The following is a 27,107-nucleotide window of genomic DNA, read 5'->3' on the forward strand; positions in this document are numbered from 1 at the left end:
GCTACAAGGTTGCTACTACTTCATCAAGACAAGGAGAGAAACAAATGCGACAGTTGTAAACTAACTTCCCCAGTCTCGAAGTCCTGAAGTCCTGAAGGAAGGAAGAACATCACCATCGCAGCAGCAACCGACCACAGCCAACGTGGTATCAATGGAAAAACCAACGCGATCGACCAAACTCGTAAAAAACTCCAACGGGAAAAAAACGAAGAATCGAAAAGTTTCCATTCTACAATCTAATCCTGACCTATCAACGGGTAAAATCTTACCCAACAGACTGTAGAAACCGATTTCCAACCAAAGAAAACGGGTACTTGCCTCACAGATCCAAAACGCGCCTTACCACATCAGCGGACTCAACCCAACTGAAGATTGCACAGCAAGAAGTCTTCTCCGACGTTCGGGGTACGGCAAACAGACCCAACCGCATCCAGCGAACTCCGAAACCGCGATCTACCGTTAACTGTCAAAAGGATTGGTAAGCATAGTCCCTGCCTGCCCTGGAGTCTAACCTAGCTAGAATTAGGTATTGGGAGGTGGGAGGTGTAATTTTACTGTAACCCCCTTTGAATATGTAGTGTATGATTCTTTATTCGAGTGATTGTAAGTTTGGCCTTGTATTCTCTCACTAGAGTAATAAGCTTGTATTACCTTGACTGTAATAAAACCAAAGTTCTTTTGCATCAAACCAGTGTCCTTTGCACTTTTGTCACATCCCCCAAATAAATCCAGAGTACAGAACCCAAGAGAGTGGAAGCTCAAGTTGGTCAGAAGGGAACCTGACCCACTCATAGAGACCAACCCCCTTTCAGGGACCTTGTCAAAAGCCTTTTGAAAGTCCAAATACACCACATCCACTGGTTCTCCCTTGTCCACTCTACCAGTTACATCCTCAAAAAATTCTAGAACATTTGTCAAGCAGGATTTCTCTTTCATAAATCCATGCTGACTTGGACCTATCCCGTCACTGCTTTCTAAATGTGCTGCTATTTTAATAATTGATTCCAAAATTTTCCCCACTACTGATGTCAGGCTAACCGGTCTATAATTACCCGTTTTCTCTCTCCCTCCTTTTTTAAAAAGTGGTGTTACATTAGCTACCCTCCAGTCCATAGGAACCGATCCAGAGTCGATAGACTGTTGGAAAATGATCACCAATGCATCCACTATGTCTACGGCTACTTCCTTAAGTATTCTGGGATGCAGACTATCAGGCCCCGGGAATTTATCGGCCTTCAATCCCATCAATTTCCCTAACACAATTTCCCACCTAATAAGGATTTCCTTCAGTTCCTCCTCACTAGATCCTCGGTCCCCTAGTATTTCCGGAAGGTTATTTGTGTCTTCTTTCGTGAAGACAGAACCAAAGTATTTGTTTAACTGGTTCACCATTTCTTTGTTCCCCATTATAAATTCACCTGAATCTGACTGCAAGGGACCTACGTTTGTTTTCACTAATCTTTTTCTCCACGTATCTATAGAAGCTTTTGCAGTCAGTTTTTATGTTCCCAGCAAGCTTCCTCTCATGCTTCATTATCCCCCCTCCTAATTAAACCCTTTGTCCTCCTCTGTTGTATTATAAAATCTCCCCAGTCCTCAGGTTTGCTGCTTTTTCTGGTCAATGTTTATGCCTCTTCCTTGGATTGAACACTATCCCTAATTTCCCTTGTTAGCCACAGTTGAGCCACCTTCCCCATTTTATTTTTACTCCAGACAGGGATGTACATTTGTTGAAGTTCATCCATGTGATCTTTAAATGTTTGCCATTGCCAATCCACCGTCAACCCTTTAAGTATCACTCGCCAGTCTATTCTAGCTAATTCAAGTCTCATACCATCGAAGTTACCTTTCCTTAAGTTCAGGACCTTAGTCTCTGAATTAACTGTGTCACTCTCCATCTTAATAAAGAATTCTATCATATTATGGTCACTCTTCCCCAAGGGGCCTCGCACAACAAGATTGCTAATTAGTTCTTTTTCATTACACATCACCCAGTCTAGGATGGCCAGCCCTCTAGTTGGTTCCTCGACATAATGGTCTCGAAAGCCATCCCTTATACACTCCAGGAAATCCTCCTCCACCGCATTGCTACCAGTTTGGTTAGCCCAATCAATATGTAGATTAAAGTCGTCCATGATAACTGCTGTACCTTTATTGCACGCATCCCTAATTTCTTGTTTGATGCTGTCCCCAACCTCACTACTACAGTTTGGTGGTCTGTACACAACTCCCACTAGCGGTTTTCTGCCCTTTGATATTCCGTAGTTCCACCCATACCGATTCCACATCATCCAAGCTAATATCCTTCCTTACTATTGCATTAATTTCCTCCTTAACCAGCAATGCCACCCCACCTCCTTTTCCTTTCTGTCTATTCTTCCTAAATGTTGAATACCCCTGGATGATGAGTTCCCAGCCTTGGTCACCCTGGAGCCATGTCTCCCTGATGCCAATTACATCATATCCGTTAACTGCTATCTGCGCAGTTAATTCATCCACCTTATTTCGAATACTTCTCACATTGAGGCACAGAGCCTTCAGGCTTGTCTTTTTAACACACTTTGCCCCTTTTGAATTTTGCTGTAATGTGGCCTTTTTTGCTTTTTGCCTTGGGTTTGTCTGCCCTCCACTTTTATTTTTCTTCTTTCTATCTTTCTGCAAGTCCGTTTGCGAGTTTGACCTGAAACACCCTATTCCCTTCTTTGGCTATGACAGTGCCAGCAAGCCATTTGGGACCATGTCTATAGTTGAGTACAAATACGGGGTCATTGACTTCAATATCGCGTGACAAATTTGCGCGATCATGGTACATGCTTTGCTGATGCCTCCTGCCCTCGACTTGATCATGGAGATCAAGGTGGACAAGAGAGAGCCTTGTTTTGAGTGCCCTTTTCACAAGCAGCTCGGCTGGGGGAACCCCGATGAGCGAGTGGGGTCTGGTGTGGTAGCTGAGCAGAACTCGGGACAGGCGGGTCTGCAGGGAGCCTTCCGACACACGTTTCAAGCTTTGCTTGATGGTTTGGACTGCACGTTCTGCCTGGCCATTGGATGCGGGCTTGAACTGGACATATGTGACGTGCTTGATCCCATTGCAGGTCATGAATTCCTTGAATTCAGCGCTGGTGAAGCACGGCCCATTGTCGCTGACAAGGACATCAGGCAGGCCGTGCATGGCAAACATGGCTCGTAGGTTTTCGATGGTGGCAGTGGACGTGCTTACAGACATTATTACAGATTCAATCCACTTTGAATAAGCATCCACAACAACCAAGAACATTTTGCCTAGAAATGGGCCAGCGAAGTCAACGTGGATCCAAGACCACGGTTGGAGGGCCATGACCACAGACTTAACGGTGCCTCCCTGGGTGCATTGCTCAGTTGAGAGCAAGTGTTGCATTGGCACACGCAAGACTCCAAATCTGAGTCGATGCCGGGCTACCACACATGGGATCTAGCTATAGCTTTCATCATTACTATGCCTGGGTGGGTATGTGTAGGTCGCGTATGAACGTTTCCCTGCCTTTCTTGAGCAAAACCACACGATTACCCCACAAAAGACAGTCCGCTTGTATGGACATTTCGTCTTTACGCCGCTGGACCGGCTTGATCTCTTCATGCATCTCTGCTGGGATGCTGGACCGTAAAGGAGCCTGGCTGGTCCAGGTCCTGATCTGGCGGGCCGTAACGGGTGACTTTTCGTTTTCAAATGCATCCATCACCAAGAGCAAGTCTGCAGGCTGTGACATTTCCACCCCGGTGGTGGGCAATGGTAGCCGACTGAGGGCGTCAGCGCAGTTTTCTGTGCCTGGCCTGTGGCGAATTACATAGTTATATGCAGACAGCGTGAGCGCCCATCTTTGGATGCAAGCAGAGGCATTGATATTGATACCTTTGCTCTCTGAGAATAGCGATATGAGCGGCTTATGGTCAGTTTCTAACTCGAACTTAAGCCCAAACAGATATTGATGCATTTTTTTTACCCGGTAAACGCATGCCAGAGCTTCTTTTTCAATCATGCTGTAGGCCCTTTCGGCCTTGGACAAGCTCCTGGACACATAAGCGACCGGTTGTAATGTTCCTGATTCGTTTGCTTGTTGTAACACACACCCGACCCCGTACGAAGACGCATTGCCAGCTAGCACTAACCGTTTAGAAGGATCATACAGGACAAGCAGTTTGTTGGAACATAACAGATTTCGGGCTTTCTCAGAAGCAGTCTCTTGTGATTTCCCCCATACCCAGTCATCTCCCTTGCGTAGCAACACATGTAGAGGTTCTAGCAAGGTGCTTAACCCAGGTAGGAAATTACCAAAATAATTGAGGAGTCCCAGGAATGACCGCAGCTTCGTTACGTTCTGTGGTCTCGGCGCATTCTTGATGGCCTCCGTCTTAGCGTCAGTGGGTCTGATGCCATCTGCCGCGATTCTTCTCCCTAGGAACTCGACCTCTGGCACCAGGAAAACACAATTTGAGGGTTTCAACCTGAGTCCCATACGATCTAGCCGACTTAGAACCTCTTCCAGGTTCTGTAGGTGTTCGATGGTGTCCCGACCTGTGACCAGTATGTCGTCCTGGAAAACCATAGTGCGCGGAACCGACTTTAGCAGACTCTCCATGTTCCTTTGAAAAATAGCCGCGGCCGATCGAATCCCAAACGGGCATCTATTGTAGATGAACAGAGCTTTGCACGTGTTGATGCAGGTGAGGCCTTTCGAAGATTCCGCCAGCTCCTGCATCATGTAGGCAGAGGTCAGGTCCAACTTGGTGAACGTCTTTCCTCCCGCCAGCATTGCAAATAGGTCGTCTGCCTTGGGTAGCGGGTACTGGTCCTGCAGCAAAAAACGGTTAATCGTTACTTTATAGTCCCCGCAAACTCTGACTGTGCCATCACCCTTGAGAACCGGAACAATCGGACTGGCCCACTCGTTGAACTCCACCGGCACGATGATGCCCTCTCTTTGCAGCCTGTCTAGCCCGATCTCCACTTTCTCTCGCATCATATATGGCATCCCCCTTGCCTTGTAGTGGATGGGTCATGTACCAGGAATCAAGTGGATCTGCACCTTCGCCCCTGAGAAGCTTCCGATGCTTGGCTCAAACAACGACGGAGACTTGCTCAGAACCTGAGCACATGAGGCATCGTCGACAGACGAAAGCGCTCGGATGTCGTCCCAGTTCCAGTGGAATTTTTTCAGCCAACTTCTGCTGAACAGTGTGGAGCCATCTCCTGGTACTATCCAAAGTGGTAGTTTGTGCACTGCTCCATCATAGGAGACTTTTACTGCTGCGCTGCCAATTACAGGGATCAGTTCTTTAGTATAAGTTCTCAGCTTGTTGTGAATGGGGCTCAGCTTGGGCCTGTGTGCCTTGTTGCACCACAGCCTGTCGAAGACCTTTTTGCTCATGATGGACTGTCCAGTGTCCAATTCCATGTATACTGGAATTCTGTTCAGTTCAACTGTTAACATGATCAGTGGACATTTCGTGGTGAAGGTGTGTATCCCGTACACTTCTGCCTCCTTGGTTTGAGTCTCTAATTCAGTTTGATCCGCCATGGATCGGTCTTCCTCTGCAACATGGTGGTTTGCAGGGTTTGCAGCTTGTCTGCACATTTGCTGGAGGTGACCCATTGTTCCACAGCCTTTGCACGTATAGTGTTTGAAGCGGCATTGATGGGCTCGATGATCACCTTTGCAGCTCCAACAAGGTGTTAACTGCCTCGCATTAACGCTTGATGGCAGACTCTGAGTCATCTGAGATCATGCAGCTGCAGGCATGTACGCTCTGCTGTCATGTATCTTACATTATTATATATAACTGTATCCTAACATGCTATACATGCTGTAATAAGCTATGACTTGTAACCACCAGCATACCTTACCACCAGGGGTGCACTTGCAAGAGACAGGTATTTAAGGACAGGTCTCAGGCAAGTGCAGCATTCCAGAGCTGTGAAATAAAGGTGCAGGTCCAGAGTGACCTTGACTTCACTACATGCCTCTGTACTGAGGGGACAGGACTTTACAGTGGCGACAGGTTACGGGATTACAGAATCCACAGAATGGCGAACAACGGATCAGATGAAAAGTACAATGCTGGAGACAATTGGGAGGACTTTATAGAAAGGCTCCAGCAAAGCTTTGTAACCAAAGACTGGTTAGGCGACGATAAGGCAGACAAGAGAAGAGCCCATCTCTTGACCAGCTGTGGCTCGAAAACATACGCTTTAATGAAGGATCTGTTGGCACCCGAGAAACCAGCAAGCAAGTCGTTTGAAGAATTGATCACACTGGTAAGAGACCACCTGAAGCCAGCGAGCAGCCTACACATGGCCAGACACAGGTTCTACAACTACAGACGCTGTGTGGGCCAGAGCATACCCGACTTCGTGGCGGAACTTCGGAGGTTGGCTAGTTTAAATGAGTTCTCCGATGAACTGAGGAGAGAAATGCTGAGAGACTTTTTCATTGAAGGAATAGGCCACGCAGGCATATTCCGAAAGCTCATAGAGACCAAGAACCTGACCTTAGAGGCAGCAGCACTGGTTGCACAGACATTCTTGGTAGGGGAAGAAAAAACGAGGTTGATTTACAATGCAGGTACGACAATTAACGAAATATCGGAACAAGGAGTTCACAGCACTAAACAAGCTGCTACCCACACACACAGACAAAACCGGGAGAACAGGCTCTCGACAGCAAGCAGTGGCGCCAAAAGCCATCAAGGGCTACAGGAATGGCCGTTCACACCTCATCAACCCACAATGCGAGCAATCAACTACAAACTGATAGAAGCAGTCTGTGCTGGAGGTGTGGGGGTGTGCACTCATCAAGGGGATGTCGATTTCAGCAGGCTGTTTGCAGGAACTGTGAATATACATTTGGCCCGCATGTACAAAAAAATGGCAACGCGGCTGGTATACGAATCGGATGGATCGGAAAGCGGACCAGAAGATGGTGGGGACAGTACCCGGGACACCGATGTACAGCGGGTCAACACGATCAATGGCCGCTGCTCCTACAACAGGACGCCTCCTATAATGATGAGGGTCCTACTCAACGGGATACCTGTCAACATGGAGCTGGATACGGAAGCGAGTCAATCTCTCATGGGTGCTCAACAATTTGAACAACTGTGGCCGCATAAAAGAGGCAGACCAAAACTCACAAGGGTCGACACCAAAGAAATCGTACCAGTCCTCGGCAGCGCCATGCTCTCTGTCACACACAAAGGGACAGTGAACCGACAATCCCCTGTGGATTGTTCCCGGAGACCCCCCAGCACTGCTGGGGAGAAGCTGGCTGGCAAAACTAAACTGGAAATGGGATGATGTCCATGCCATGTCATCAGAGGAACGGACCTCCTGCTCAACAATTATAAAGCGATTTGAACATCTCTTTCAGCCAGGTGTGGGCACTTTCAAAGGGGCCAAAGTCAAAATCTACATCACACAGGATGCTAGACCGGTCCATCACAAGGCCAGAGCTGTACCCTATGTGATGAGGGAAAAGATTGAACACGAACTAGACAGGCTTCTGCGGGAAGGCATTATATCACCTGTGGAATTTAGCGACTGGGCAAGTCCCATCGTCCCAGTCATGAAGCCTGATGGATCCGTACGAATTTGTGGGGACTACAAATCTATCATAAACAGAGTCTCCCTACAGGACCAGTACCTGCTGCCCAGAGCGGAGGACTTATTTGCCTCATTGGCTGGAGGTAAACTTTTCTCAAAATTAGACCTCACATCTGCGTATATGACGCAAGAATTGACCGAGGAATCCAAGCTACTCACCACCATCAACACACGTCGAGGCCTTTTCATGTACAATCGATGCCCATTCGGCATCAGGTCAGCAGCTGCCATATTCCAGCGCAACATGGAGAGTCTGCTCAAGTCCATCCCGGGGACGGTTGTATTTCAAGACGACATACTTATCACGGGCAGGGACACCAACTCCCATCTCCGTAATTTGGAGGAAGTACTAAAGCGGTTGGATCGGATGGGTCTACGAGTCAAGAAATCCAAGTGCCTTTTTCTCGCACCCAAGGTTGAATTTTTGGGCAAAAGGATTGCCGCTGATGGAATCCGCCCAACAGAGTCCAAAACAGAAGCAATTCGCCTGGCACCCAGGCCCCGGAATGTCTCAGAACTGCGCGCCTTTCTCGGGCTACTCAATTACTTTGGGAACTTTATGCAGAACTTAAGCACGCTGCTGGAGCCTCTCCACGTGCTACTAAGGAAGGGTGCGATTGGTTTTGGGGGGACACCCAGGAACGCGCCTTCAATAAGGCACGCAACCTTCTGTGTTCCAACAGTGTTTTGACTTTCTTTGACCCAGGTAAAAAGCTAGTTCTCACATGCGATGCGTCAGCGTATGGGGTCGGGTGCGTTTTGCAACATGTCAATAGTGCGGGCAAATTACAACCCATAGCTTATGCCTCCAGGTCACTTTCGCGGGCGGAGCGCGGGTACGGAATGGTAGAGAAGGAGGCGCTCGCCTGCATGTACGGTGTCAAAAAGATGCACCAATACCTTTTCGGGGCCAAGTTCACGTTGGAAACCGGCCACAAGCCCCTCACGTCCCTCCTATCCGAGAGCAAGGCAATAAACGCCAACGCCTCAGCGCGAATTCAACGGTGGGCACTCATGCTGGCATCCTACGACTACACAATAAGACACAGACCAGGCACAGACAACTGTGTCGACGCGCTCAGCAGACTACCCCTGGCGACCACGGAAGGGTCTGACGAACAGGACTGTGAGATAGTCATGGCAATCAATGCCTTTGAGTCCACAGGTTCGCCCATGACGGCTCACCAAATCAGAGCCTGGACGGCCAGCGACCCCACGTTATCCTTAGTAAAAAGATTTGTCCTAACCGGTGACTGGGCAAAGGCTCGCAATGCCTGGCCCGAGGAATTAAAACCCTTTCACAGGCGCATGCATGAGCTATCACTACAAGCAGACTGCCTGATGTGGGGCAGCCGAGTAGTCATGCCTCTGCGAGGCAGAGAGGCATTTGTCCGGGAGCTCCACCGCGAGCACCCGGGGATCGTTCTCATGAAGGCCATAACCAGATACCACGTCTGGTGGCCTGGTATTGACGTGCACTTGGAGCTCTGCGTCCGAAGGTGCACCATTTGTGCCCAACTCAGCAATGCCCACAGGGAGGCTCCACTGAACCCCTGGCCCTGGCCTACCAAACCGTGGTCGCGGGTGCACGTAGACTATGCGGGCCCATTCATGGGCAAAATGTTCCTCGTAGTTGTAGATGCATTTTCAAAGTGGATCGAATGCACCATTTTAAACTCGAGCACAACCTCCACCACTGTGGAGAGCCTCGCAACCATGTTTGCAATGCACGGAATCCCTGACATATTGGTCAGTGACAATGGTCCGTGCTTCACCAGCGCAGAATTCCAAGACTTTATAATTGACCACGGCATAAATCACGTCAAGACAGCACCGTTCAAGCCGGCCTCCAACGGCCAGGTGGAGAGAACAGTGCAAATCATTAAACAAGGCATGCTTAAAATCCAAGGTCCCACGCTGCAGGGTTGCCTGTTGCGACTGCTGCTGGCATACAGATCTCGTCCGCACTCATTGACTGGGATCCCCCCCGTGCAACTGTTGATGAAAAGGACTTTAAAAACAAGGCTCTCATTAATTCTCCCAGACATGCACGAAATCGTTGAGGCAAAGCGCCATAAGCTGACTGAGTACCATGACAGAAATTCAAGGGGGAGATGGAATGAGATAGGGGACAAAGTGTTTGTATTAAACTATGGCAGAGGTCCCAAATGGTTTGCAGGAACAGTAACGGGCAAGGAAGGAAACAGGCTACTGGTAGTACAAATGGACAATGGCAAAACCTGCCATAGGCATGTAGACCAAGTCAAAAGCAGATTTACTAACAACACTGCGGAACCAGAGGCAGACTACAATGTGGAACTCGCACCACACCTGGTGGACAGACAGAGGGAACAACCTGAGCAAAGAGCAATCCCAACAGACAGCCCAGGCGAGTCAACAACAATCACACCAATCGAAACAGATAGCCCAGGCGAGATACCAGCAACCACACCCAAAGAAAAACAGACACCAAGGCAAACAATTGAACCACAACTCAGACGCTCCATGCGAGAGTGTAGACCTCCTGAGAGACTGAACCTATAAAGACAATAAGACCTTGGGGGAGGGTGATGTCATGTATCTTACATTATTATATATAACTGTATCCTAACATGCTATACATGACTGTAATAAGATATGACCTGTAATCACCAGCATACCTTACCACCAGGGGTGCACTTGCAAGAGACAGGTATATAAGGACAGGTCTCAGGCAAGTGCAGCATTCCAGAGCTGTGAAATAAAGGTGCAGGTCCAGAGTGACCTTGACTTCACTACATGCCTCGTGTGAATCTGTACTGAGGGGACAGAACTTTACATCTGCCTTATGCATTCCTGCCTGAAAACGACGTTACTTTGTGTACAGTGCTTGCCGAAGCATCTTTATGCTGTGAAATTTGTTGGTGTTATCGCTGGTGGACATAAATGCCTGAGCTATCGTTATGGCTTTGCTCAAGTTTGTTGTTTCAACAGTCAATACTTTGCGAAGGATAACCTCATGGCCAATGCCAAGCACAAAAATATCTCTTAGCATTTGCTCCAGGAATCCATCAAATCCGCAATGTCCTGCAAGGCGCCTTAGTTCGGCAATGTAGCTCGCTACTTCCTGGCCTTCAGACCGTTGATATGTGTAAAATCGATACCTTGCCATCAGAACGCTCTCCTTCGGATTTAGGTGCTCCCGGACCAGCGTACACAGTTCTTCATACAATTTGGTTGTTGGTTTCACCGAAGCAAGAAGATTCTTCATGAGGCCATAGGTTGTTGCCCCACAGGCGGTGAGGAGGATCGCCCTTCGTTTGGCAGCGTTCACACTCCCTTCCAGCTCGTTGGCCACAAAGTATTGGTCGAGTCGCTCCTCAAGACCTCCCAATCGTCCCCTTCTGAGAATTTCTCCAGGATACCAACAGTTCTCTGCATTTTCTCTGCATCTCGTCGCCAGTTGTTATGTCCAGAATAAAGTAATGTGATTGAGTACTGTAGACGTGAGTAAGTGTGACCTTAGTCTCTTTATTCTGACTCCAGAGTGTTGGTACAGCATGGGAGGCCGGCTTAGATGCAGTGCCCCCAAGGGATGCTAGGATCCCTTGGGACTCCAACAGGTGCGCCCTCTGATGGCTGTAGAATGCTGGTTATATAGGGTTGCATATATAACAGACAGGGCGTCAGTTTCACATCTCATCCAGAAGACGGCACCTCCGATAGTGCAGCGCTTCCTCAGCACTGCACTGGGAGTGTCAGCCTAGATTTTTGTGCTCAAGTCTCGGGAGTGGGACTGGAACCCACGACCCTGTGACCCGCAGAGTGCTGCCCACTGACCTATGGTTGACATAGCATATCCCCATGTCAATCTCCTAACCCCACTGACAAAGAATAGGAGGGCAGTAATGCTGATTGGTTTTAATTCATTCATGCGGGCACCACTGGCAACGCCGACATTTATTGCCCAACGCTAGTTGCCCTGAGAAGGTAGTGATGGGCCTTCATTGCTGTGTGCAAATTAGCTGCTGCGCTTCATAAGAACATAAAAAATAGGAGCAGGAGTAGGCCATGCGATCATGGCTGATCCGATCATGGACTCAGGTCTACTTCCCTGCCCGATCCCCATAACCCCTTATTCCCTTATCGGTTAAGAAACTGTCTATCTCTGTCTTAAATTTATTCAATGTCCCAGCTTCCACAGCTCTCTGAGGCCGCGAGTGCCACAGATTTACAACCCTCTGAGAGAAGAAATTCCTCCTCATCTCTTTTTTAAATGGGCGGCCCCTTATTCTAAGATTATACCCTCTAGTTCTAGTCTCCCCTATCAGTGGAAACATCCTCTCTGCATCCACCTGATCAAGACCCCTCATAATCTTATACGTTTCGATAAGATCACCTCTCATTCTTCTGAATTTCAATGAGGCCCAACCTACTCAACCTTTCCTCAAACGCCAACCCCCTCATCTCCGGAATCAACCTAGTGAACCTTCTCTGAACTGCCTCCAAAGCAAGTATATCCTTTCGTAAATATGGAAACCAAAACTGCACGCAGTATTCCAGGTGTGGCCTCACCAATACCCTGTATAACTGTAGCAAGACTTGCCTGCTTTTATACTCCATCCCCTTTACAATAAAGGCCAAGATTCCATTTCTAGATCATAACAGTGACTGCACTTAATAAAAACTACTCCATTGGTTGTAAAGCGCTTTGGGATGTCCTGAGGTTGTGAATGGCACTATATAAATGCAAGTTATTTCTTTCTCGGCGAGTTGTTGTGATCTCGAATGTGCTGCCTGAAAGGGCGGTGGAAGCAGATTCAATAGTAACTTTCAAAAAGTGAACAGGATAAGTACTTGAAAAAGAGCCATTTTCAGGGCTGTGGGGAAAGAACAGGGGGGCAGTGGGACATGCGCTCCACTCGGAGCTCCAATACAGCAAGCCAGCCCCAGATGGGCAGAGGAAACGCTTCAAGGACACCCTCAAAGCCTCCCTGATAAAGTGCAACATCCCCACTGACACTTGGGAATCCCTGGCCTAAGACTGCCCTAAGTGGAGGAAGAGCATCTGGGAGGGTGCTGAGCACCTCGAGTTTCTTTGCCGGGAGCATGAGGAAGCCAAGTGCAAACAACAGAAGGAGCGTGCGGCAAACCAAGCTCCCCACTCACCCGCCCCTCCAACCACCATCTGCCGCACCTGTGACAGAGACTGGAGGTCTCTCATTGGGCTCATCAGCCACCTGAGAACTGATGTTAGTGTGGAAGCAAGACATCCTCGACTCCGAGTGACTGCCCAAGAAGAAGTGACACCAATGGGATAGCTCTTACAAAGAACCGGCACAGGCACGATGGGCGGAATGGGCTCATCTGTGCCATATGATTCTATGATTAAACCCTGGCTGGTTGATCTCCTTGGTCCCAGCAGCAGATGAACTATCTTGTTCTATGGGTATCTCTCTATATCCTCAGAAGCTCCATTTCCGTTGTCACCTACTTACACCTCCATAACGTCACCGTATCCTTATAGAAGGATATGCTGATAGGATGAGATGAAGTAAGGTGGGAGGAGGCTCATGTGGGGCATAAACACCGACACGGAGCAGTTGAGCCCAATGGACTATTTCTGTGCTGTAAATTCCATGCAACGTCCATGGCAGTCTCCTGGCTGTCCATTTCCCATCTTCACTTCAATCCCTCTTCGGTCCATCCCACCCCACCCAACCCTGCAGTCTTCCCAACAATCTCCAGTCTATTGTGTGCCCTCTGCATCTGGTCCATTATTGATAGAAAAGTCTTCAGCCATCCCTTTCCTTGTACTCTGGCATTCTCCTCATGAACTCCTCCCTTTTTTCTGCCTCCCCAGACTCCTTAAACCCCACCCCTCAAAAACCAATCTCTTCAACTACCCCTCCCATTTCGGGCACAACAACCTTGGGACGTTTCCTTGCATAAAAGCCATTTTATGAAAACAAGTTTCATGTATGCTCGCCCCTCCCTAGCTCTGTAACCTCCTCCAGCCCTACACCACTCCCTATCTCTATAACCTCCTCCAGTCCTATACCCCTCCCTATCTCTGTAACCTCCTCCGGCCCTACACTCCTTCCTAGCTCTGTAACCTCCTCCAGCCCTATACCCCTCCGCAGCATTCGAAATAAAGTAAATGAGTTGACGGCACAAATCATTACAAATGGTATGATTTGGTGGGCATTACAGAAACATGGTTGCAGGGTGGCCAAGACTGGGAATGAAACATACAGGGGTATCTGACAATTCGGAAAGATAGACAAGAAGGGAAAGGAGATGGGGTAGCTCTGTTAATAAAGGATGATATCAGGGCAGTTGTGAGAGACGATATTGGCTCTAATGAACAAAATGTTGAATCATTGTGGGTGGAGATTAGAGATAGTAAGGGGAAAAAGTCACTGGTGGGCGTAGTTTATAGGCCCCCAAATAATAACTTCATGGTGGGGCGGGCAATACTCAAGGGAATAATGGAGGCATGTGAAAAAGGAACGGCAGTAATCATGCGGAATTTTAACCTACATATCGATTGGTCAAATCAAATCGCACGGGGTAGCCTGGAGGAGGAATTCATAGAATGCATACGGGATTGTTTCTTAGAACAGTATGTTACAAAACCTACAAGGGAGCAAGCTATCTTAGATCTGGTCCTGTGTAATGAGACAGGAATAATAAACGATCTCCTAGTAAAAGATCCTCTCGGAATAAGTGATCACAGTATGGTTGAATTTGTAATACAGATTGAGGGTGAGGAATTAGTGTCTCAAACGAGCGTACTATGCTTAAACAAAGGGGACTACAGTGGGATGAGGGCAGAGTTGGCTAAAGTAGACTGGAAACACAGACTAAACGGTGGCACAATTGAGGAACAGTGGAGGACTTTTAAGGAGCTCTTTCATAGTGCTTAACAAAAATATATTCCAGTGAAAAAGAAGGGCGGTAAGAGAAGGGGTAACCAGCCGTGGATAACCAAGGAAATAAAGGAGAGTATCAAATTAAAAACCAATGCGTATAAGGTGGCCAAGGTTAGTGGGAAACTAGAAGATTGGGAAAATTTTAAACAACAGCAAAGAATGACTAAGATAGCAATAAAGAAAGGAAAGATAGATTACGAAGATAAACTTACGCAAAACATAAAAAGATAGTAAAAGCTTTTACAGATATAAAAAACGGAAAAGAGTGACTAAAGTAAATGTTGATCCCTTAGAAGATGAGAAGAGGGATTTAATAATGGGAAATGTGGAAATGGCTGAGACCTTAAATAATTATTGCTCCGATCTTCACAGTGGAAGACACAAAAACCATGCCAAAAATTGCTGGTCACAGGAATGTGGGAAGGGAGAACCTTGAGACAATCATTATCACTAGGGAGGTAGTGCTGGACAGGCTAATGGGACTCAAGGTAGACAAGTCCCCTGGTCCTGATGAAATGCATCCCAGGGTATTAAAAGAGATGGCAGAGGTTATAGCAGATGCATTCGTTATAATCTACCAAAATTCTCTGGACTCTGGGGCGGTACCAGCGGATTGGAAAGCAGCTAATGTAACGCCTCTGTTTAAAAAAGGGGACAGACAAAAGGCAGGTAACTATAGGCCGGTTAGTTTAACATCTGTCGTGGGGAAAATGCTTGAAACTATCATTAAGGAAGAAATAGCGGGACATCTAGATAGGAATAGTGCAATCAAGCAGACGCAACATGGATTCATGAATGGGAAATCATGTTTAACTAATTTACTGGAATTCTTTGAGGATATAGCGAGCATGTGGATAGAGGTGGTTAGTGGTGTGCCACAGGGATCGGTGCTGGGACCACAACTGTTTACAATATACATAAATGATCTGGAAGAGGGGACAGAGTGTAGTGTAACAAAATTTGCAGATGACACAAAGATTAGTGGGAAAGCGGGTTGTGTAGAGGACACAGAGAGGCTGCAAAGAGATTTGGATAGGTTAAGCGAATGGGCTAAGGTTTGGCAGATGGAATACAATGTCGGAAAGTGTGAGGTCATCCACCTTGGGAAAAAAAAACAGTAAAAGGGAATATTATTTGAATGGGGAGAAATTACAACATGCTGCGGTGCAGAGGGACCTGGGGGTCCTTGTGCATGAATCACAAAAATTTAGTTTGCAGGTGCAGCAGGTAATCAGGAAGGCGAATGGAATGTTGGCCTTCATTGCGAGAGGGATGGAGTACAAAAGCAGGGAGGTCCTTCTGCAACTGTATAGGGTATTGGTGAGGCCGCACCTGGAGTACTGCGTGCAGTTTTAGTCATCTTACTTAAGGAAGGATATACTAGCTTTGGAGGGGGTACAGAGATGATTCACTAGGCTGATTCCGGAGATGAGGGGGTTACCTTATGATGATAGATTGAGTAGACTGGGTCTTTACTCGTTGGAGTTCAGAAGGATGAGGGGTGATCTTATAGAAACATTTAAAATAATGAAAGGGATAGACAAGATAGAGGCAGAGAGGTTGTTTCCACTGGTCGGGGAGACTAGAACTAGGGAACACAGCCTCAAAATACGGGGGAGCCAATTTAAAACCGAGTTGAGAAGGAATTTCTTCTCCCAGAGGGTTGTGAATCTGTGGAATTCTCTGCCCAAGGAAGCAGTTGAGGCTAGCTCATTGAATGTATTCAAGTCACAGATAGATAGGTTTTTAACCAATAAGGGAATTAAGGGTTACGGGGAGCAGGCGGGTAAGTGGAGCTGAGTCCACTGCCAGATCAGCCATGATCTTGTTGAATGGCAGAGCAGGCTCGAGGGGTTAGATGGCCTACTTCTGTTCCTAATTCTTATGTTCTTATGTTTTCCCTATCTCTTTAACCTCCTCCAGCCCTACACCTCTCCCTAGTTGTAATTTACCAAAATTCCTGGATTCTGGGGAGGTCCCAACAGATTGGAAACTGCAAATGTAATGCCCCTATTTAAAAAAGGAAGCAGACAAAAAGCAGGAAACTATAGACCAGTTAGCCTAACATCTGTGATTGGGAAAATGTTGGAGTCCATTATTAAAGAAGCAGTAGCAGGACATTTGGAAAAGCAAAATTCGGTCAGGCAGAGTCAGCATGGATTTATGAAGGGGAAGTTAAGTTTGACAAATTTGCTGGAGTTCTTCGAGGATGTAACGAACAGGTGGATAAGGGGGACTTCCAGAAGGCATTTGACAAGGTGCCACATAAAAGGTTACTGCACAAGATAAAAGTTCACGGGGTTGGGGATAATATATTAGCATGAATAGAGGATTGGCTAACTGACAGAGAACAGAGAGTCGGGATAAATGGTTCATTCTCTGGTTGGCAGGGATCAGTGCTGGGACCCCAACTATTTACAATCTATATTAACGACTTGGAAGAAGGGACTGAGTGTAATGTAGCCAAGTTTGCTGACGATACAAAGATGGGAGGAAAAGCAATGTGTGAGGAGGACACAAAAAATTTGCAAAAGGACATAAACAGGCTAAGTGAGTGGGCAAAAATTTGGCAGATGGAGTATAATGTTGGAAAGTATGAGGTCATTCACTTTGGCAGAAAAAAATCAAAGAGCAAGTTATTATATAAATGGAGAAAGATTGCAAAGTGCCGCAGTACAGCGGGACCTGGGGGTACTTGTGCATGAAATGCAAAAGGATAGTATGCAGGTACAACAAGTGATCAGGAAGGCCAATGGTATCTTGGCTTTTATTGCAAAGGGGATGGAGTATAAAAGCAGGGAAGTCTTGCTACAGCTATATAAGGTATTGGTGAGGCCACACCTGGAATACTGCATGCAATTTTGGTTTCCATATTTACGAAAGGATATACTTGCTTTGGAGGCAGTTCAGAGAAGGTTTACTAGGTTGATTCCGGGGATGAGGGGGTTGACTTATGAGGAAAGGTTGAGTAGGTTGGGCCTCTACTCATTGGAATTCAGAAGAATGAGAAGTGATCTTATCGAAATATATGAGATTATGAGGGGGCTTGACCAGGTGGATGCAGAGAGGATGTTTCCACTGATAGGGGAGACTAGAACTAGAGGGCATGATCTTAGAATAAGGGGCCGCTCATTTAAAACAGAGATGAGGAGAAATTTCTTCTCTCAGAGTACTGTAAATCTGTGGAATTCACTACCTCAGAGAGCTGTGGAAGCTGGGACATTGAATAAATTTAAGATAGAAATAGATAGTTTCTTAAATAATAAGGGGATAACGGGTTATGGCGGAGCAGGCTCGAGGGGCCGTACGGCCTACTCCTGTTCCTATTCCTTATGTTCTTATGTTTATCTCTGTAACCTCCTCCGGCCCTACACACCTCCCTACCTCTGTAACCTCCTCCAGTCCCTACACTCCTCCCTATCTCTGAAACCTCCTCCAGCCCCACACCACTACCTATCTCTGTAACTGTATCCAGCCCTAACCCCTCCTTATCTTTGTAACCTCCTCCAGCCCTACACCCCTCCCTATCTCTGTAATCTCCTCCAGCCCCTACAGCACTCCTTATCTTTGTAACCTCCTTCAGCCCTACACCCCTCCCTACCTCTGTAACCTCCTCCAGCCCTACACCTCTCCCAATCTCTGTAACCTCCTCCAGCCCCACACCACTACCTATTTCTGTAACCATCTCCAGCCTTAACCCCTCCTTATCTCTGTAACCTCTTCCAGCGCTACACCCCTCCCTATCTCTGTAACCTCCTCCAGCTCCTACAGCACTGCCTATCTCTGTAACCTCCTTCAGCCCTATACCCCTCCCTACCTCTGTAACCTCCTCCAGACCTACACCTCTCCCGATCTCCGTAACCTTCTTCAGCCCTACACCCCTCCCAATCTCTGTAACCCCCTCCAGCCCCTACACCCCTCCCTATCTCTGTAACCTCCTCCAGACTTACACCCCTCCCGATCTCTGTAACCTCCTTCAGCCCTACACCCCTCCCAATCTCTGTAACCCCCTCCAGCCCCTACACCCCTCCCTATCTCTGTAACCTCCTCCAGACTTACACCCCTCCCGATCTCTGTAACCTCCTTCAGCCCTACACCCCTCCCTATCTCTGAAACCCCTCCGGCCCTACACCCCTCCCTATCTCTGTAACCTCCTCCATCCCTTCAACCCTCCCTATTGCTGTAATCTCCTCCAGCCCTACACCCCTCCCTATCTCTGTAACCTCCTGCAGCCCTAAACCCCTCCGAGATCACTGCGCTCCTCTAGATTTTAGCCTCATGATCATCCCAGATTATAATCACTCGACCATTGGTGGTCGTGCCTCCGGCTGCCTAGGCCCAAAGCTCTGGAACTCCCTCTCTAAACCTCTCCGCCTCTCTACCTCTCTCTCCTCCTGTAAGACGCTTCTTAAAACCTACCTCTTTGATCTGTGCTAATATCACTTATGTGGCTTGGTGTCAAATTTTGTCTGATAAGCGCTCCTGTGAAGTGCCTTGGGACGTTTTACTACGTTAAAGGCGCTATATAAATACAAGTTGCTGTTGTTGATGACAACCCTCAGTTTGATGATTCCCAAAAGAGAAAATCTGATACAATAATCGGCACAACACTTACCATGAACGGTGTACATGTAAAGAGGAAATTAGCAACGGCCAACAGGTACGAAGATTTCTTCATCACTTTTAACTCATTCTCTCTTATTGCAAGCACCTGCTCTTCAAATGATGACTCCCAGGCATAAAACTTCATAACCTTCAAAAATAAAAGTGATGTTTAGCAACAGAGGTTATCCCATGTTGAGCCCACCTTCTCGCCATATCTCTCAATTGCTTCTCTCAGATTTTCACTTCCCTTTGTGTGAAACCTCCCAAATCCGCGACCTCTACCAACCAGAGGGACAAGGGCAGCAGGCGCATGGGAGCACCATCACCTCCAAGTTCCCTCCAAATCACACATCATCCCGACTTGGAAATAAATATCGGCCGTTCCCTCATCGACGCTGGGTCAAAATCCTGGAACTCCCTCCCTGACAGCGCTTAGGGAGCACCTTCACCACACGGACTGCGGTTTAAGAAAACGGCTCACCACCACCTTCTCAAGGGGCAATTAGGGATGGGCCCACATCCCATGAATGAATAAAAGAATATCACATCTGGTGACTTATTGAACCCAACGATGCTGGTCCTCTTTATTTCCCTGTTAGTTTTTTGCAGAATTCGCGTAACTTTTTCCTTCTCATTGTCAGGCTGCCTGATTAACTCAGTTCAGTACTTAGAGAGTGCAGCATTATCCTGGCTGCCTGCTCAGGTGGATACGAAAGGTGTCATAACCATATTCAAAGAAGAACAAGGAGTTAAAGACATAAGAAAAAGGATCAGGAGTAGTTCACTTGGCCCCTCGAGCCTGCTCTGTCATTCATGGCTGATCTTCTACCTCAACCCCACTTTCTGGCATTATTCCCATATCCCTTGATTCTCTTAATATCCAAAAATCTATCGATCTTTGTTTTGAATATACTCAACAACTGAGCTTCCACAGCCTTTCAGGGTAGAGAATTCCAAAGGTTCACCACTCTCTGAATGACATTTCTCCTCATCTCAGCCCATTGATAAGGGAGATTAGAACTAGGGGGCATAATCTTAGAATAAGGGGCCGCCCATTTAAAACTGAGATGAGGAGGAATTCCTTCTCTCAGAGGGTTGTAAATTTGTGGAATTCGCGGCCTCAGAGAGCTGTGGAAGCTGGGTCATGAATAAATTTAAGACAAAAATAGACAGTTTCTTAACCGATAAGGGAATAGGGGTTATGGGGAGCGGGCAGGGAAGTGGAGCTGAGTCCTCCACCAGCCTGTCACTGCCGCACAGCACTTCCCTCCAATCATCAAGATCTACGGCACGGCCCTGGACACCGTGGACCGTTTCCCATATCTCGGGAGCCTCTTATCAACAAAGGCTGCGGAGATTCAGCATTGCTTCCAGTGCGCCAGTTCGGCCGTCTGAGGAAAAGCGTGTTTGAAGACCAGGCCCTCAAATCTACCACCAAGCTCATGGTCTACAGGGCTGTAGTAATTCTTCTGAATTCCCTATTGTATGGATCTGAGGTATGGACGATGTATAGAAGGCACCTCAAGTTGCTGGAGATATATCACCAACGATGTCTCCGCAAGATCCTGCAAATCCTCTGGGAGGACAGGCGCACCAACATCAGTGTACTCGACCAGGCTAACATCCCCAGTATTGAAGCACTGACCACACTCGATCATCTTTGCTAGGTAGGCCACATAGTTCGCCAGATACGAGACTCCCTAAGCAAATGCTTTATGCGGAGCTCCTTCACGGTAAACGAGCCAAAGGAGGACAGCAGAAACGTTACAAGGACACCCTCAAAGCCTTCCTGGTAAAGTGCGACATCACCATTGACACCTGGGAGACCCTGGCCGAAGACCGCCCGAGGTGGAGAAAGTGCATCCGGGAGGGCATTGAGCTTTTCGAGTCTCAACACAAAGAGCATGAAGAGGCCAAGTGCAGACAGCGGAAGGAGCGCGCAGCAAACCAGCCCCACCCACCCCTTCCCTCGACGAATGTCTGTCCCGCCTGCAACAGGGTCTGTGGCTCTCGTATCGGATGAGTCAGCCATCAAAGAACTCACTTTGGGATTGGAAGCAAGTCCTCCTCAGTTTCAAGGGATTGCCTAGGATGATGATGAGGATGGAGCTGAGTCCATGATTGGATCAGCCATGATCGTATTAAATGGCGGAGCAGGCTCAAGGGGCCGTACGGCATACTCCTGCTCCTATTTCTTATGTTCTTATGGAAATGGCCGACCCCTTATCCTGAGACTGTGGTTCTAGACTCTCCAGCAAGGGGGAAACATCCTCCCTGCATCTACCCTGTCAAGCCCTGTAAGAATTTCGTATATTTTAATAAGATCACCTCTCATTCTTCTAAACTCTAGAGAATATAGGTCTAGTCTACTCAATCTCTCCTCATAGGACAATCCCCCCTACCTCAGCTCTACTTTCCCGCCTGATCCCTCGCAAGTTCCCGCAGGTAGCGTGCCTCCTGCAAGGAGCATCACCAAAACAAATTTGACTGGTCATTGGAAAAAGTTGGAGATGAAACAGGTTTTAAGCAAGTGCAGAGGCAGGGAAAACGGGGCAGGGAGAAAAGAACAAAAGGGAAAGTCTGTGACAGGGTGGAAGGCAGGGGAGATTAAATGACAAAAGGGGTGATGGTGCGAGGTGAAAGGAGACGGTAATGACACAAGTAAAGAAAGAAAAGATGGGCCTAGAGGAGCTGTAAATGGGAATGTTTTGTATGTTTGGTGCGAACACTGAATTTCATCTGCAAGCTACATACATCAGGCAGTCGGAGCTCCTTAGCACCCTGACCCTAAATGCTCCAGACCCTCTCGCTCCCACACCCGCCCCCCCCCCACGCCCGCCCCTTGCCAACTCCCATACTTGCCCATCCAATGTCACTCTTCCAATCAGAGCTTCCTGTACCCATACATAGAAATTACCTTTATTCCATTCAGAATGTCGTTCATTAATTTCATCCTTTGGTCCTTGTGTTTCATGTTCAGCACCTGTAGAAAGAAAAGGTCAGCTTAACATTTTCTTGCAATGAGTTTACTGCCCTCGTTTTCTTTGAGGCTTTACTGGGGCATGGTTTCATGGGTTCTGATATGGAACGTACTGCACAGAAACAGGCCATTCGGCCCAACTGCTCTGTGTCGGTGTTTTTGCTCCACATGAGCCTCCTCCCACCCTTTCCATCTCACTCCATCACCATATCCTTCCATTCCTTTCTCCCTCATGTGTTTAGCTAGCTTCCTCTGATATAAATCTATGTCATTCAGTTTAACTACTCCTTTTTGTAGCGAGTTCCACATTCTCACCACTCTCTGGGTAAAGAAGTTTCGCCCGAATTCCCGATTGGATTTATCAGTGACTATCTTATATTGATGGTCCCTAGTTTAGGTCTCGACCACGAGTGGAAACACCTTCTCTACATCTACCCTATCGAACCCTTTTGTAATTTTAAAGACCTCCGTCAGGTCACCCCTCAACCTTTGTTTTCGAGAGAAGAGTCCCAATCTATTCAATCTGTCCTGGGAACAGCAACTCCTCCCTTTGTGAACTCTTCTTCTTCAAAATAGTGCCCTGGGATCTTTTACACCCACCTGAGAGAGCAGACAAGGCATCGGTTTAACGTTTCATCCAAAAGACGGCACCTCCGACAGTGCAGCACTCCCTCAGCACTGCAGTGGGAGTGTCAGCCTAAAGTTTTTGTGCTCAAGTCCCTGGAGTGGAACTCGAACCCACAACCTTCTGATTCAGAGGTGAGTGCGCTGCCCACTGAGCCACAGCTGACACTAAGGAGAACAACCCACCTTCTCCAGTCCATCCACACAACTGAAGTCTCTCATTTCTGGGCACAGTAATGTATGCAGCTGTGAGGATACTCACAGGTTTCTAGAGCTGTTGATTAAAGTTAATTTGTTTTAATTGCCGTGTTTTTAGTGTCCCCCTCCCCTTTTATAGGGGGCACTTGTAAAAAAATATATAATTTTAATGCCCCCCAAAAAAAATCTAAAAAAAACACAAAAAAAACAACAAAAAAAAAATATAAAAAAAGAGGGCAGTTAAAAGTGTCTGGAGTGTCCACCAGATTGGGGGGGCACTTGATCTAATGTTTATTTTGTTCCCCCCCCCCAAAAGAGTTGTAGAGCTGTTGATCCGAACTGACCCCTGTCCGGACGGAATTCCTCATCGGCGCCAAGCCCCGAAACTTCCCTCGGGAGCCGGAGCCTCACAACTTGAGCCGCCTCGGGGGAATCCCCTCCGTGCCTTTCAGTTCTGCGTGGAGGGGTTTCCTGTACGGGCTGCTCCTGCACACTCACCACCTTGCCATCCTCGCCTGCCGTCCGGACACGCCATGGCATACCATCTTGCCGTCCGGAGGAGGCGGGGGTCCCCGATGGAGCGCACTATACGCGGGAGTCCTCCCACTATTTATCGGGGACTTGGCCTGGAGGGTGGTGCTCAGTGCAATAAATTTTTAAGCTGGTTCATGGGCTCCCAGGCCGCCTGCAATTTCTGCGGTCTGGAAGAGTCCGTGTTCCATGTTTCTACTGAATGCACGAGGTTGCAGCGCCTGTTCCATTATTTAAAGGGGCTGCTCCTCAATTTCTGGTTGCACTTCAGTCCCACACTCCTGATCTTTGGGCACCAAGTGTGGAGGGGAGCGGGTAGGTCCAAAGGCCTCCTCGTAGGACTGCTCCTGGGCACGGCCAAGGGTGCCATCAGCCGGTCCAGGCAGCGGGCGGTCGAGGGGGTCGTTCAGCCTGACTGCCTGCCTCTCTTCCGCACTTACATCCGAGCCAGGGTGTCCCTGAAGATGGAGCATGCGGTGTCCACTGGTACGCTCGCGGCCTTCCGCGAGAGGTGGGCGCCGGAGGGGCTGGAATGCATTATCACCCCTGGCAACCAAATTTTAATTTTATTTTATATGTTTTAAAGTTTAATTTGTTTTAATTGCCGGGTTTTAGTGTCCCCCTCCCCTTTTATAGGGGGCACTTGTAAAATTTATGATTTTAAAGCCCAAAAGAAAACACAAAACAAAACAAAAACCAAAAAAAGGGCATTTGAAAAGTGTCTGGAGTGTCCCCCAGATTGGGGGGCACTTGATCTAACTGTCTATTTTGTCCCCCCCCAAAAGAGTTATAGAGCTGTTGATCCGAACTGATCCCTGTCCGGATGGAATTCCTCATCGGCGCCAAGCCCCGAAACTTCCCTCGGGAGCCGGCGCCTCACAACTTGAGCCACCTCGGGGAAATCCCCTCTGTGCCTTTCAGTTCTGCGCGGAGGGGTTTCCTGTACGGGCTGCTCCTGCACACTCTCAACCTTGCCATCCTCGTCTGCCGTCCGGACACGCCATGGCGCACCATCTTGCCGTCCGGAGGAGGCGGGGGTCTCCGATGGAGTGCACTCTACGCGGGAGTCCTCCCACTATTTATCGGGGCTTTGGCCTGGAGGGTGGTGCACGGAGCAGTCCCGTGCAATAAATTTTTAAGCCGGTTCACGGGCTCCCAGGCCGCCTGCAATTTCTGCAGTCTGGAAGAGTCCATGTTCCATGTTTTTATTGAATGCACATGGTTGCAGCCCCTGTTCCATTATTTAAAGGGGCTGCTCCTGAAATTCTGGTTGCAGTTCAGTCCCACACTCCTGATCTTTGGGCACCCTGTGCGGAGGGGAGCGGGTAGATCCGAGGGCCTCCTCGTAGGCACCTGGGCACAGCCAAGGGTGCCATCAGCCGGAGGGACTGGAGTGCATCATCACCCCCGGCAACCAAATTTTAATTTGATTTTATATGTTTTAAAGTCTAATTTGTTTTAATTGCCGGTTTTAGTGTCCCCCTCCTCTTTTATAGGGAGCACTTGTTTCTATTTATGCTTTTAGTGCCCAAAAACCCCCCACAAAAAACACAAAAAAAAAAAGGGCATTGTTAAGTGGTTGGAGTGTCCCCCGGATTAGGGGGCACATGATTTAATTAATTATGTTTCTTCAAAAGAGTTGTAGAGCTGTTGATCCGAACTGACCCCTGTCCGGACGGAATTCCTCACCGGCGCCAAGCCCCAAAACCTCCCTCGGGAGCCGGCGCCTCACAACTTGAGCCGCCTCGGGGAAATCCCCTCCGTGCCTTTCAGTTCTGCACAGAGGGTTTTCCTGTACGGGCTGCTCCTGCACACTCACCACCTTGCCATCCTCGCCTGCCGCCCGGACACGCCGTAGCATAGGACTGATCCTGGGCACAGCCAAGGGTGCCATCAGCTGGTCCAGACAGCAGGCATTCGAGGGGGTCATTCATCCCCACTGCCTGCCTCTCTTCTGCGCTTACATCCGAGCCAGGGTGTCCCTGGAGATGGAGCACGCGGTGTCCACTGGTACGCTCACGGCCTTCCGCGAGAGATGGGCGCCGGAGGGACTGGAGTGCATCGTCACCCCCGGCAACCAAATTTGAATTTGAATTTATATGTTTTAAAGTTTAATTTGTTTTATTGCCAGTTTTAGTGTGCCCCCTTGTATAATTTGCCATTTGATGCCCTAAAAAAAAACCCACAAAAAAACAAAAAAAAAGGGCACCTGAAAAGTGTTTGGTGTGTCACCCCCCCCCCCCCTCCCTTTAATAAGGGGGCACTTGATTTCACGTTTATTTTTGTTTTACAACTAAAGAGTTGTAGAGCTGTTGAATTGGGAGTGGCTTAGCCACAAGACTCAATAAAACCTCAGCCAGTTGGGTATAGGGGACCACAATGAGGCAGGTGGCTGTGAGCCTGGTGGATATACTGGTAATGTGTAGTGTGTGATTGTTAAACCTTTTGCTAATAAACCAACATCATCATCATAGGCAGTCCCTTGGAATCGAGGAAGACTTGCTTCCACTCTAAAAATGAGTCCTTAGGTGGCTGAACAGTCCAATACTAGAACCACAGTTCCTGTCACAGGTGGGACAGATAGTCGTTGAGGATAAGGGAGGGTGGGAATGGTTTGCCGCACGCTCTTTCCACTGCCTGCGCTTGATTTCTGCACCCTCCCGGATGCACTTCCTCCACTTAGGGCGGTCTTTGGCCAGGGACTCTCAGGTGTCAGTGGGGATGTTACACTTTATCAGGGAAGCTTTGAGGGTGTCCTTGTAACGTTTCCTCTGCCTACCTGGGGCTCGCTTGCCGTGAAGGATTTCCAAGTAATAAACCAACTCGTTCATAACAGCAATGTGTTGCTATGAATTCTTAAGCAAGGAACCCATGAAGCAAATGCATTACAGGTACCATTCTAATAAATCGTCCCTCTGCACCCTCTCCAAAGTCCCTTGACATCCTGAAATAATTTTGAGGAAGACAGTTTTAGGAAGGTGTCGTTACCTGCAGGGTCTTGGATTTGCTTGCCAGCACAGCATTGATGGGGATCAACAGAACCATGACTCCCATGCCGGCCAGGACAGAGGGCCCCAGCTCCTGCCACAGGAAGGTGATGCCGATCACAATCTGCAGCGGGGCTGACCACATCAAGTGGATGAAGTTCGTGACATCGTTGAACCGCTGTGCGTCCACGGCCATCAGGTTCACAATCTCACCCGCCGCAAATTCCTTGCGGGCCGCATTGGACACGATCAGGGCCTGTCGGAGATATTACATTTTTTTTAAACTCTTAATGGAGCCCCGATTTTAATCTAATTACGCCCGGTGGGAACATGTTCATTTTACGCCCTCGCCCGATTTCCCGCCCCTCCACCCACTCCTTCCCACCATGATGTTTGCTCCTATTTTTTCGCAACCTTTGACCCTGAAATTAGCTTTCGATCATTATCATCATAGGCGGTCCCTCGGAATCGAGGAAAACTTGCTTCCACTATTAAAATGAGTCCCTAGGTGGCTGAACAGTTCAATACGAGAGCCACAGTCCCTGTCACAGGTGGGACAGATAGTCGTTGAGGGTAAGGGACAGTGGGACAGGTTTGCCACACGCTCTTTCCGCTGCCTGTGCTTGATTTCT

The 27,107-nt window shown here is 48.1% G+C and overlaps 1 protein-coding gene across 1 annotated transcript in view; it reads right to left on the reverse strand.

Annotated features, from left to right (window-relative positions):
- Window positions 1-27,107, reverse strand: part of abcc2 (ATP-binding cassette, sub-family C (CFTR/MRP), member 2) — a 278,866-nt gene that overhangs the window by 107,515 nt on the left and 144,244 nt on the right. The window contains exons 10-12 of the mRNA XM_070876416.1: window positions 26,477-26,731; window positions 22,073-22,138; window positions 19,166-19,303 (exon numbers count right to left, since the gene is read on the reverse strand). Of these exons, the coding sequence (XP_070732517.1) occupies window positions 19,166-19,303; window positions 22,073-22,138; window positions 26,477-26,731 (459 nt within the window). The remainder of the gene's footprint in view (window positions 1-19,165; window positions 19,304-22,072; window positions 22,139-26,476; window positions 26,732-27,107) is intronic.

Source organism: Pristiophorus japonicus, chromosome 3 (assembly GCF_044704955.1).
Source record: "Pristiophorus japonicus isolate sPriJap1 chromosome 3, sPriJap1.hap1, whole genome shotgun sequence".
Lineage (NCBI taxonomy): Eukaryota > Metazoa > Chordata > Chondrichthyes > Pristiophoridae > Pristiophorus > Pristiophorus japonicus.